General features: G+C 40.7%; 1 protein-coding gene across 1 annotated transcript in view; it reads left to right on the plus strand.

Annotated features, from left to right (window-relative positions):
- The window catches only part of FCHO1 (FCH and mu domain containing endocytic adaptor 1), an 802,768-nt gene that overhangs the window by 670,980 nt on the left and 117,779 nt on the right, over nucleotides 1–14,009 (plus strand). The window contains exons 24-25 of the mRNA XM_053702869.1: nucleotides 9,787–9,898; nucleotides 10,199–10,354. Coding sequence (XP_053558844.1) covers nucleotides 9,787–9,898; nucleotides 10,199–10,354 — 268 coding nt within the window. The remainder of the gene's footprint in view (nucleotides 1–9,786; nucleotides 9,899–10,198; nucleotides 10,355–14,009) is intronic.

Genomic DNA, 14,009 nt, shown 5'->3' on the forward strand with positions numbered 1-14,009 from the left:
GTTATTCCAGAAGTTTTTCCAGTTCCTGATGCTATTTCAGAAGTAATTTCTAGGGAATGGAATAGTCTGGGTACTTCATTTACTCCTTCTCCAAGGTTTAAGAAATTGTACCCTTTGCCATCTGATAGATTAGAGTTTTGGGGAAAAATCCCCAAAGTTGATGGGGCTATCTCTACTCTTGCTAAACGTACTACTATTCCTACGGCAGATAGTACTTCTTTTAAGGATCCTTTAGATAGGAAACTTGAATCCTTTCTCAGGAAGGCTTATTTATGTTCAGGTAATCTTCTTAGACCTGCTATTTCTTTGGCTGATGTTGCTGCAGCTTCCACTTTCTTGTTGGAGGCTTTAGCGCAACAAGTGTCAGACCATGATGCTTATAGCATTGTTAAACTTCTTCAACATGCTAATAACTTTGTTTGTGATGCCATTTTTTATATAATTAGAATTGATGTCAGGTATATGTCTTTAGCTATTTTAGCTAGAAGAGCTTTATGGCTTAAATCTGGAATGCAGATATGACTTCTAAGTCAACTTTGCTTTCTCTTTCTTTCCAAGGTAATAAATTATTTGGTTCACAGTTGGATTCAATAATTTCAACTGTTACTGGGGGGAAGGGAGCCTTTTTGTCCCAGGACAAAAAATCTAAAGGTAAATATAGGGCTGCTAATCTTTTTCGTTCCTTTCGTCAGAATAAGGAACAGAAGCCTGACCCTTCCTCTAAAGGAACAGTTTCCGTTTGGAAACCTTCTCCAGTCTGGAATAAATCCAAGCCTTTTAGAAAGTCAAAACCAGCTCCTAAATCTGCATGAAGGTGCGGCCCTCATTCCAGCACAGCTGGTAGGGGGCAGGTTACAATTTTTCAAAGAGGTTTGGATCAATTCGATTCACAGTCTTTGGATTCAGAACATTGTTTCACAAGGGTACAGAATAGGTTTCAAGGTAAGACCGCCTGTGAGAAGATTTTTTCTCTCACGCATTCCAGTAAACCCAGTAAAGGCTCAGGCGTTTCTGAAATGTGTTTCATACCTAGAGTCGGCTGGGGTAATTGTGCCAGTTCCAGTTCTGGAACGGGGTCGGGGGTTTTACTCAAATCTATTCATTGTACCAAAGAAGGAGAATTCCTTCAGACCAGTTCTGGATCTAAAAATATTGAATCGTTATGTAAGGATACCAACATTAAAAATGGTGACTATAAGGACTATTCTGCCTTTTGTTCAGCAAGGACATTATATGTCTACAATAGATTTACAGGATGCATATCTTCATATTCCAATTCATCCAGATCACTATCAGTTCCTGAGATTCTCTTTTCTAGACAAGCATTACCAGTTTGTTGCTCTTCCGTTTGGCCTAGCAACAGCTCCAAGGATCTTTTCAAAGGTTCTCGGTGCCCTTCTCTCTGTAATCAGAGAACAGGGTATTGCGGTATTTCCTTATTTGGGCGATATCTTGGTACTTGCTCAGTCTTTACATTCTGCAGAATCTCATACGAATCAACTTGTGTTGTTTCTTCAAAGACATGGTTGGAGGATCAATTTACCAAAGAGTTCCTTGATTCCTCAGACAAGGGTAACCTTTTTGGGTTTCCAAATAGATTCAGTGTCCATGACTTTGTCTCTAACAGAAAAGAGACGTCTGAAATTGGTTTCAGCTTGTCGAAACCTTCAGTCTCAATCATTCCCTTTGGTAGCTTTGTGCATGAAAATTCTAGGTCTCATGACTGCTGCATCGGACACAATCCCTTTTGCTCGTTTTCACATGAGACCTCTTCAGCTTTGTATGCTGAACCAATGGTGCAGGGATTATACAAAGATATCACAATTAATATCCTTAAATCCCAATGTTCGATCTTCTCTGACTTGGTGATTGGATCACCATCATTTAATTCAAGGGGCCTCTTTTGTTCGTCCAACCTGGACTGTGATCTCAACAGATGCGAGTCTTTCAGGTTGGGGAGCTGTATAGGGATCTCTGACAGCGCAGGGGGTTTGGGAATCTCAGGAGGCGAGATTACCAATCAACATTTTGGAACTCCGTGCGATTTTCAGAGCTCCTCAGTTCTGGCCTCTTCTGAAGAGAGAATCGTTTATTTGTTTTCAGACAGACAATGTCACAACCGTGGCGTATGTCAATCATCAAGGAGGGACTCACAGTCCTCAGGCTATGAAAGAAGTATCTCGGATACTTGTATGGGCGGAATCCAGCTCCTGTCTAATCTCTGCGGTTCATATCCCAGGTATAGACAATTGGGAAGCAGATTATCTGTCGCCAGACGCTACATCCGGGCAAATGGTCTCTTTATTCAGAGGTATTTCTTCAGATTGTTCAAATCTGGGGACTTCCGGAAATAGATCTTATGGCCTCTCATCTAAACAAGAAACTTCCCAGGTATCTGTCCAGATCCAGGGATCCTCAGGCGGAAGGAGTGGACGCGTTGTCGCTTCCTTGGAATTATCATCCTGCTTATATCTTTCCGCCTCTAGTTCTTCTTCCAAAAGTGATTTCCAAAATCCTAATGGAGCGTTCGTTTGTACTGCTGGTGGCTCCAGCATGGCCTCACAGGTTTTGGTATGCGGATCTCGTTCGGATGGCCAGTTGCCAACCTTGGACACTTCCGTTAAGGCCAGACCTTCTATCTCAAGGCCCATTTTTCCATCAGGATCTCAAATCATTAAATTTGAAGGTATGGAGATTGAACGTTTGATACTTAGTCATAGAGGTTTCTCTGACTCAGTGATTAATACTATGTTACAGGCTCGTAAATCTGTGTCTAGGAAGATTTATTACCGAGTCTGGCTTTACAGGCTCCTCCGTTTGAACCTATGCATTCTCTGGATATTAAATTACTTTCTTAGAAAGTTTTGTTTCTTTTGGCCATCTCTTCTGCTAGAAGAGTTTCTGAGTTATCTGCTCTTTCTTGTGAATCTCCTTTTCTGATTTTTCATCAGGATAAGGCGGTGTTGCGGACTTCATTTCAATTTTTACCTAAAGTTGTGAATTCTAACAACATTAGTAGAGAAATTGTTGTCCCTTCATTATGTCCTAATCCTAAGAATTCTCTGGAGAGATCTTTACATTCTTTGGATGTAGTAAGAGCTTTGAAATATTATGTTGAAGCTACTAAAGGGTTTAGAAAGACTTCTAGTCTATTTGTTATCTTTTCTGGTTCTAGGAAAGGTCAGAAGGCTTCTGCCATTTCTTTGGCTTCTTGGTTAAAGTCTTTGATTCATCTTGCTTATGTGGAGTCGGGTAAATCCCTGCCTCAAAGGATTACGGCTCATTCTACTAGGTCAGTTTCTACTTCCTGGGCTTTTAGGAATGAAGCTTCTGTTGATCAGATTTGCAAAGCAGCAACTTGGTCTTCTTTGCATACTTTTACTAAATTCTACCATTTTGATGTTTGTTTTTCTTCTTCAGAAGCAGTTTTTGGTAGAAAAGTACTTCAGGCAGCTGTTTCAGTTTGATTCTTCTGCTTATTATTTCATTTTTTTGATTTGGGTTGTGGATTATTTTTTCAGCGGAATTGGCTGTCTTTATTTTATCCCTCCCTCTCTAGTGACTCTTGCGTGGAAGTTCCACATATTGGGTATCTGCTATCCCATACGTCACTAGCTCATGGACTCTTTCTAATTACATGAAAGAAAACATAATTTATGTAAGAACTTACCTGATAAATTCATTTCTTTCATATTGGCAAGAGTCCATGAGGCCCACCCTTTTTGTGGTGGTTATGATTTTTTTGTATAAAGCACAATTATTCCAATTCCTTATTTTTGATGCTTTCGCTCCTTTCTTATCACCCCACTTCTTGGCTATTCGTTAAACTGAATTGTGGGTGTAGTGAGGGGTGTATTTATAGGCATTTTAAGGTTTGGGAAACTTTGCCCCTCCTGGTAGGAATGTATATCCCATACGTCACTAGCTCATGGACTCTTGCTAATATGAAAGAAATTAATTTATCAGGTAAGTTCTTACATAAATTATGTTTTTCTGACTCGGGGAAGACTCTTCAACCTGATTCTGATATGTCTACATTTTAAATTTAAGCTTGAACACCTCAGCGTGTTGCTCAGGGAGGTTTTAGCAACTCTGGATGACTGTGACGCCATTATAGTCCCAGAGAAATTGTGTAGATTGGATAAATACTATGCAGTGCCTGTTTACACTGATGTTTTTCCAATACCTAAGACGTTTTCAGAAATGATTACTAAGGAATGGGATAGACCAGGTGTACGGTTCTCTCCCCCTCCTGTTTTTAAAAAGATGTTTCCCATAGATGCCGCTACACGGGACTTGTGGCAAACGGTCCCTAAGGTGGAGGGAGCAGTCTCTATCCTAGTGAAGCGTACAACTATCCATGTCGAGGACAGTTGTGCTTTTCTAGATCCGATGGACAAAAAATTAGAGGGTTACCTTAAGAAAATTTTTATTCAACAAGGTTTTATTCTCCAGCCCCTTGCATGCATTGCCCCTGTCACTGCTGCTGCGGCCTTCTGGTTTGAGTCTCTAGAAGAGGCTCTTCAGGTAGAAACCCCATTGGATGATATCCTTGACAAGCTTAAAGCTCTTAAGCTAGCCAATTCATTTGTTTCTGACGCCGTTGTTCATTTAACCAAACTAACGGCTAAGAACTCAGGTTTTGCTATACAGGCGCGTAGGGCGCTATGGCTTAAATCCTGGTCAGCTGAAGTTACTTCAAAGTCTAAGCTTCTCAACATTCCCTTCAAGGGGCAGACCCTATTCGGGCCTGGACTGAAGGAGATCATTTCTGATATTACTTGTGGAAAAGGTCACGCCCTTCCTCAGGATAGGTCCAACAAATTAAGGACCAAACAAACTAATTTCCGTGCCTTTCGAAACTTCAAGGGTGGCGCAGCTTTAACTTCCTCTAATACAAAACAAGAGGGAAATTTTGCCCAGTCCAAGCCGGTCTGGAGACCTAACCAGGCTTGGAACAAAGGAAAGCAGGCCAAAAAACCTGCTGCTGCCTCTAAGACAGCATGAAAGATCAGCCCCCGATCCGGTAACGGATCTAGTAGGGGGCAGACTTTCTCTCTTCGCCCAGGCTTGGGCAAGAGATGTCCAGGATCCCTGGGCGTTGGAAATTGTGTCCCAGGGATATCTTCTGGACTTCAAAGCTTCTTCCCCAAAAGGAAGATTTCATCTCTCACAATTATCTGCAAACCAGATAAAGAGAGAGGCATTCTTACATTGTGTTCAAGACCTCCTAGTTATGGGAGTGATCCACCCAGTTCCAAAGGAGGAACAGGGGCAAGGCTTCTATTCAAATCTGTTTGTAGTTCCCAAGAAAGAGGGAACCTTCAGACCAATCTTAGATCTCAAGATCCTAAACAAATTTCTCAGGTTCCCATCCTTCAAGATGGAGACTATTCGAACCATCCTACCTATGATCCAGGAGGGTCAATATATGACTACCGTGGATTTAAAGGATGCTTATCTTCACATTCCGATACACAGAGATCATCATCGGTTTCTCAGGTTCGCCTTCCTAGACAGGCATTACCAGTTTGTGGCTCTTCCCTTTGGGTTAGCTACGGCACCAAGAATCTTTACGAAAGTTCTGGGGTCACTCCTAGCGGTCCTAAGGCTGCGGGGTATAGCAGTAGCCCCTTACCTAGACGACATTCTGATACAGGCGTCAAATTTTCAAATCGCCAGGTCCCATACGGACATTGTCCTGGCATTCCTGAGGTCTCATGGGTGGAAAGTGAACGAAGAAAAGAGTTCTCTATCCCCTCTCACAAGAGTTTCCTTCCTAGGAACTCTGATAGATTCTGTAGAAATGAAGATTTACCTGACAGAGGCCAGGTTGTCAAAACTTCTAAATTCCTGCCGTGTTCTTTATTCTACTTCTCGCCCTTCAGTGGCTCAGTGTATGGAAGTAATCGGCTTAATGGTAGCGGCAATGGACATAGTGCCGTTTGCCCGCCTACATCTCTGAGCATGCAGAGTTGCAGCGGTCTGTCAGTGGAATAGGGATTACACAGATTTGTCCCCTCTACTAAATTTGGATCAAGAGACCAGGGATTCTCTTCTCTGGTGGCTATCTCGGGTCCATCTGTCCAAGGGTATGACCTTCCGCAGGCCAGATTGGACAATAGTAACGACAGATGCCAGCCTTTTGGGCCGGGGTGCAGTCTGGAACTCCCTGAAGGCTCAGGGCTCGTGGACTCAGGAGGAGGCACTTCTTCCGATAAACATTCTGGAACTAAGAGCAATATTCAATGCTCTTAAGGCTTGGCCTCAGCTTGCTGCGGTCATTTTCATCAGATTTCAGTCGGACAATATCACGACTGTAGCCTACATCAACCATCAAGGGGGAACAAGGAGTTCCCTAGCAATGTTGGAGGTTTCAAAAATAATTCTATGGGCAGAGGTTCACTCTTGCCATCTATCAGCTATCCATATCCCAGGAGTAGAGAACTGGGAGGCAGATTTTCTAAGTCGACAGACTTTTCATCCGGGGGAGTGGGAACTCCATCCGGAGGTGTTTGCGCAGTTGATTCAACTTTGGGGCAAACCAGAACTGGATCTTATGGCGTCTCGTCAGAACGCCAAGCTTCCTTGTTACAGATCCAAGTCCAGGGATCCCAAGGCAGCACTGATAGATGCTCTAGCAGCGCCTTGGTCCTTCAACCTGGCTTATGTGTTTCCACCGTTTCCTCTGCTCCCTCGTCTGATTGCCAAAATCAAGCAGGAGAGAGCTTCGGTGATTTTGATAGCACCTGCGTGGCCACGCAGGACTTGGTATGCAGATCTGGTGGACATGTCATCCCTTCCACCATGGACTCTGCCGCTGAGGCAGGACCTTCTACTTCAGGGTCCTTTCAACCATCCAAATCTAATTTCTCTGCGTCTGACTGCTTGGAGATTGAACGCTTGATTTTATCAAAGCGTGGTTTCTCCGAGTCGGTCATTGATACCTTAATACAGGCTCAAAAGCCTGTCACCAGGAAAATCTATCATAAGATATGGTGTAAATATCTTCATTGGTGTGAATCCAAGGGTTACTCATGGAGTAAAGTCAGGATTCCTAGGATATTATCTTTTCTCCAAGAAGGATTGGAGAAGGGATTGTCAGCTAGTTCCTTAAAAGGACAGATTTCTGCTCTGTCCTTTTGCACAAACGTCTGGCGGATGTTCCAGACGTTCAGGCGTTTTGTCAGGCTTTAGTTAGAATCAAGCCTGTGTTTAAACCTGTTGCTCCGCCATGGAGTTTAAATTTAGTTCTTAAGGTTCTTCAAGGGGTTCTTTTTGAACCTCTGCATTCCATAGATATCAAGCTTTTATCTTGGAAAGTTCTGTTTTTGGTAGCTATCTCTTCGGCTCGAAGAGTTTCAGAGTTATCTGCCTTACAGTGTGATTCCCCTTATCTGATCTTCCATGCAGATAAGGTAGTTTTGCGTACCAAACCTGGGTTTCTTCCTAAGGTGGTATCTAATAAGAATATCAATCAGGAGATTGTTGTTCCGTCACTGTGTCCTAACCCTTCTTCAAAGAAGGAACGTCTTTTACACAATCTTGACGTAGTTCGTGCTTTAAAGTTTTATTTACAAGCTACCAAGGATTTCCGTCAAACATCTGCATTGTTTGTTGTCTACTCTGGACAGAGGAGAGGCCAAAGGGCTTCAGCAACTTCTCTTTCTTTTTGGTTAAGAAGTATAATCCGCTTAGCTTATGAGACTGCTGGCCAGCAGCCTCCTGAAAGAATTACAGCTCATTCCACTAGAGCGATGGCTTCCACATGGGCTTTTAAAAATGAGGCTTCTGTTCAACAGATTTGTAAGGCGGCGACTTGGTCTTCGCTTCATACTTTTTCTAAATTCTACAAATTTGATACTTTTGCTTCTTCGGAGGCTGTTTTTGGAGAAAGGTCTTACAGGCAGTGGTGCCTTCCGTTTAAGCGCCTGCCTTGTCCCTCCCTTCATCCGTGTCCTATAGCTTTGGTATTGGTATCCCACAAGTAATGGATGAATCCGTGGACTGGATACACCTTACAAGAGAAAACAAAATTTATGCTTACCTGATAAATTTATTTCTCTTGTGGTGTATCCAGTCCACGGCCCGCCCTGTCATTTTAAGGCAGGTGTTTTTTATTTTTAAACTACAGTCACCACTGCACCCTATAGTTTATCCTTTCTCTTGCTTGTCTTCGGTCGAATGACTGGAGGTGGCAGTTAGGGGAGGAGCTATATAGACAGCTCTGCTGTGGGTGATCCTCTTGCAGCTTCCTGTTGGGAAGGAGAATATCCCACAAGTAATGGATGAATCCGTGGACTGGATACACCACAAGAGAAATAAATTTATCAAGTAAGCATAAATTTTGTTTTTACGATATGACGAGTCCACGGCCCACCCTGTTCTTTTTAAGACAGATTTATTTATTTTTTGTAAACTTCAGTCACCTTTGCACCTTTTAGCCTTTACTTTTCTCTTCCTAAACCTTCGTCCGAATGACTGAGTATGGAGGGGAAGGGAGGGGCTATATATACAGCTCTGCTGTGGTGCTCTTTGCCACTTCCTGTTAGCAGGAGGTTAATATCCCACAAGTAAGGATGAAATCTGTGGACTCATCATATCGTAAAAGAAATTAATTTATCAGGTAAGCATACATTTACTTTTTTTTTTTTAATTATTTTTTTAAACTTGTTTTCAGCATTATTACCAAGGTTTGTGCACTAGTTCTGAACTATGGCCACCTTGTATTCTATGACTTTATAAATCATGATTGGCGAGTTCAGCTTGTTCAAATGGAATTTCATTTATGCTCTGGAAGATCTTTAAAGGGTCATGTTTTGTTGACAAATCTACTAAGGGAGAGGAGACAATTCATTGAAACTTCAGCAAGTATTTATTAACATTTGGGCTAGCCATCATGAGGTTTTTGGTAGGAGCGGTTCTCTTAGAGGACTATATGGGGTTAAAGGGGCATGAAACCTAACCCACCCCCCCCCTTCATGATAGAGCATACATTTTAAACAACTTTCCAATTTTCTTCTATTATCTAATTTTCTTAGTTCTCGTGGTATCTTTTGTTGAAAAACCTAGGTAGGTTCAGGATGTGGGAGCTAGCTGCTGATTGGTGGCTGCACATATGACGCTTGTCGGCATGAATCAAAATTGATAATAGTCAAAAGTTGTTTAACAATATATTCTCTGTCTGAATCATGAAGGAAAATGGGTGTTCTGTCCCTTTAAGACATTGATTGTACAGAACTGCAAAAATCATGAGTATAGTTTTACAAGCATTTGAGAAAACAAGTTATACTTTATCAGTTGAGCCCTTTCCTCGCATTCTATGTAAACCCATATGAAGGTCTGGTTGTTGTCAATTTTGTTTATCACCAAATAATGTCTGGTTTGTTGCAGCATATCCTAGTTTTCTCCTCCACCTATGTTTTCATATAAGTACTTGGCATTAATCAACAATGACTATTGTTAATAAGAGAAAACATTGATACTTTGTTTTTGTTATACTCACTTATATTGACGCTTATTTAGTCACGTTTCCTTTGAATTGTTTAAAGCAAGTTACTCTGTATACTCAGCAGATAAAAAACCATTTTGGAAATCATATTCAAGAGTATCATAATGTATCATCTTTTCAAAAAAATTAAACTTTCTCCAAAGTGTTTCATACACTGCAAATGGGTTTTACGGACACTTCCAGAGAATTACTTTTTTTTTTTTTTTTTTTTTGTTCCTGTTCTGGCATGTCTTAGTGTTACTTTTTTTTGTGTCATTTTCTCAATTTTTCTTTAGGATTATCTCGTGGTCCAAGCCCAGTAGTTCTCGGGTCCCAAGAAGCACTCCCCGTGGCTACTGCCTTCACAGAATATGTTCATGCTGTGTTTGAAGGTGGAACCTTAGAAGGGTGAGTATTACTAATCCTTTATTGCTCCTTCCACTTTTGTGTCCATTATATTTGCTCCATTAATAGCTTTCTTGAAACCTTTAAATGTGTCCTGTTATTATTCATCATAACCAACTAAAACCAGAAAAAAGACTTGTTGCTGCTTTCCCTTTAATGCATTTTGTGACCTACTGTATGTGATTAGCAGTATTTGAGCCTTTTACATAAAGTAACCTGGACCTTTAACAATTTACTTAGAAACTACAGTGTATGAAATTTACATTTCTTAACTTATTTATCTCCTGTTTATCTTCTTTCTAGATGTGGAGTGCGGATCATGGGGGAACTCACCATGTCCTTTCCTGGCGGGATTCTTCGTGTGTTTGGAGGAACTCCTACACCGCCCGTGCTCAGTTTCCGGTTGATCCATACCTCCTGTGTGGAACAGTTTATTCCCAACTCTGAGCTTCTGTACAGGTGAGCATAGCTCTATCACTGATACACTAAATAGCTCTCTGTGCAGTTACATTTTTCAGAACTACATACCTACAGTTCTTAAAGGGACAGTAAACACCTTGTAATTACCAGACATTTCTGTTGTGTTGCTATAAAATAACTTATCAGCCAAGTCTTAACATTTAAAAAAAAACAAAAAACAACTTTTCTACTGCTTTTAACAAAACCCCATTCACCATTTGCCTTATTTAAAGATGATCAAAAAAAGCTAGCCACTGTCATAATGTTAGTATAAATTACATTGTTTTGAAGTTGTTAACTAATAAAGCCAATAAGGGACATGTATGTAGCATGGTGAGCCTTGGGAAGTCAGCAGGATGCATTCGAAATGTTGATATTTAGAAATTGACAAATTACATGAAAAGGGTGCAAAACAAATCATTGTTGTTGTTTTACTACACATAATTAAACATTTATAAAAAAAAATTAAGGTGTTAATGGTCCCCTTGAAATACATCACAAGTTGAATTGGAGAGTGTGTTAGGAATGAATGAAAATATAGTCTTCAGTGGACTTTGCTCCTGAGAGGTGTAAATGCAGTTTGGGTGCAGAGGTCTGTACAGTCTGTACCACAGGTTTCTTCATTTTGTTTTGTTATATCCATTCCTGGAAGTAAAAGGCTATAGAGCAGCAGTTAGGTCTTCTGGTTAGGTTGCTAGAGGCATTTTCTAGGTAGAAGTATAAATTCAAGCTCACTGGTTCACCTTGTTGTGCAATTGCTCATGTGACGTGTAACTATAGAGCTTCTCCTAAATCCTAAAATGAAGATTATACTGCTATAGGGCCTATACTTTTGTCTAAAGGATCTTCCACTTATACTTTTAGAACAGGTATAGGCAAACGACAGCCTGGGGGCCAAATCAGCCACCACTTGTTTTTGTATGGCCCGTGAACTAAGAATGATTTTTACGTTTTTTAAAATGCTGGGGGGGGGGGGAATCAAAAGAAAAATAAAAATATTTTGTGAAAAGTAAAAATGTATATAAACTTAAAATTTCAGTATCTAGAAAAAAAAGATTTATTTGAACACAGTAACATCTATTCCTTAATTCATGTATTTATTGTTTATGGCTGTGTTTGCGCTACAACTGATGAGTTTACTAGTAGCAGCAGAGACTTGTACGTGTCATCTCTTTGCACAGCGCACTACACTATACATCAACATAATGGAAATAAAGGCCAAAAAATTAAAACATTTAAAACGGCATCTGAGCACAGTGACTTTCCTCACAAAAATGAGGTTGCAGCCAAAGTAAATTTCCGTATGGCTTATTTGTTTGTCATATATTTTGACGTGCAAGAATAACATTTCTTTCCTAAGACATGGAAAGTCCACAACGTCATACCAATTACAAAGAGCACCCCAGCAAAGCTGTTAAGTGTAACTTTCCTTACCCATAATCCCTAGTCATTCTCTTTGCCTCTGTCAATGGAGGTTGTGCGAAGATGGTGTCTGAAGATATTGAATCCTTTAATGGGTACTTTTCCCTGCAAGCAAGGATTAGGGGCTATGCTGTGTCTATGTCAATCTCTTTAGTAAGAGTAATGGTGGCTTTTAGCAGTTAGAAGGCGGCAAGGTTGTCTTTGCTTTCAAACATTATTGCTACCCCTGTTATAAAAAGCCAGAGTTAGTTACTCTTTTCTTTCTTTTTCTGCCCAAGTTCCTGTCAGATTTGTGATGAAGCTGGCTAAACTTGGAGGTGCTGTATCTGCTCTACAGCCGAGACCCTGGAGGGTAAGTCCTTTCTTTATTTCATAATACAGAGCTATCTATGGAAGGACTGTGATATCAGGGTCCCAGTGGAACTTGTTTCCCTCAGAAGGGGTATGTATTATTTTAATAATATCCGCAGGTTTGGGATGTTTTGTGGCAGAGCAACTGCTTAGGTTAAAATCTACCAGGACCTATGATTTCCGCTTATTTTGCCTTATGAAGGGTCAGAGTTGAGTGAGACCCAGGCTTGATGGAGTACGTGGTTTGTGCTAGAAGCTTATAGCTGATGCAATGTATTTAGCTTTGTGGCTGCACTAAATATTCCCCCATACTCCTATCCCTTCCTGGTCCGTATTTACAGTACTCTCCTTTAATATAAGGGATTATGTTATGTGTGTCCAAATTTACATCTGAGGATAATGGGACACTATCCGGAAAGGTTTAAACCCTGATCACAGAATTAGTGTTCAGTGTTAACCATATTTTACATCCGCTAGGATTTAGTAACTTTGTTCATTACCAGATTCTTAGTGTGTCATAGGAGTTATTTATAACTTTTTAAGAATTTTTTGACGGACATTTAGTACTAGAGCGTTAACTTTAAAAATCAAATCAGCTCTCTATGTTCTTGCTGGTATTTTTTTGACGCTGGAAACTAAGCGCTGCAGCAGTGGTCTGCTTTTTCACGATCTTGTCTGTCTCTAGAGCTGATGTAGTCTGGCAGTATGTGTGATAAGGTTATGGTTAGGACTGCAATACACTATAGCAGTTTCGCCAAATGATCCTCAGCCTAGCTGTCTCCGGAAGGGTGCCAGTGTAGGTACTGGAGTTTGGATTCCGCCATCTTGGTGTAATTATATGTGGGCTGCTGTTTGTTTTTGGGGAGTTGCTTCTCCTTTGGCGCCATTGTTCTTTCATGCAGTGTTTTGCGCTTCAACTTAGACTTTGAAAATGGCGTGCCCCTGTGAAGGGTTTCTCCAGGGGATCAGTGTTCGAATACAATCCAGTATCAAATGCTTTTAATATTTTGGGCGCTTTTCTCTACGCTACTTACGCAGAGGGTGCTTTACTCCCTGTGGGATCTTGTATCTCTGGGGTTTGTATAATGACGACTGTGGTCTTATCTTTACAGAGAATTATCTCAATTTCTTGTTTGAGCCTTCTAGCTATATGCTTTGTATTCAGCCTTTTCTTTCATGTAAGTGGCAAGAGTCCATGAGCTAGTGACGTATGGGATATGCATTCCTACCAGGAGGGGGGCAAAGTTTCCCAAACTCAAATACCTATAAATACACCTCCCACAACACCCATTCCACAGTTTTTACAAACTTTGCCTCCTGTGGAGGTGTTGAAGTAAGTTTGTGCTTGATTTCTTCTATGATAGGCGCTTCTAAGCATTTTTGAAGCCCAATTCCTCTGAGTACAGTATTTGTCAGAGGAATTTGAAGTGAGTATCGCCTGTTGATTTCATGGTTTCACTCATGGGAAATCTTTTCAAAGGCTCTCTGTTATCGGTCGTAGGGATTCATTCTCTACCTCCCTTTTCAGATAGACAATATACTCTTATACCATTCCCTCTGCTGATATTTTTCAGTACTGGTTTGTCTGTCTGCTATATGTGGATGAGTGTCTTCTGGTAAGTATGTATCTTTTTTTTTTTTTAAGACTCTCTCAGCTATGTTTGGCGCTTTGTTATATTGTAAAGTTTTAAATATTTGTGTTTACTTATATTTGCCATGAGTCAAATATAAGTAAATATTTCCCTTTTGCAGTCTAGCAGTCTCAGTATGAGAATCATGTTTTAGGAAGCTTATTTAACCTTGTTTTCTTACCTGGGGTTTCAGTCTTTTTTTTTTTCCAATTTGACTTGTTTTTCCTTAATTTTCGTGGACAAATCTAAGC

This window comes from Bombina bombina, chromosome 2 (assembly GCF_027579735.1).
Source record: "Bombina bombina isolate aBomBom1 chromosome 2, aBomBom1.pri, whole genome shotgun sequence".
NCBI lineage: Eukaryota > Metazoa > Chordata > Amphibia > Anura > Bombinatoridae > Bombina > Bombina bombina.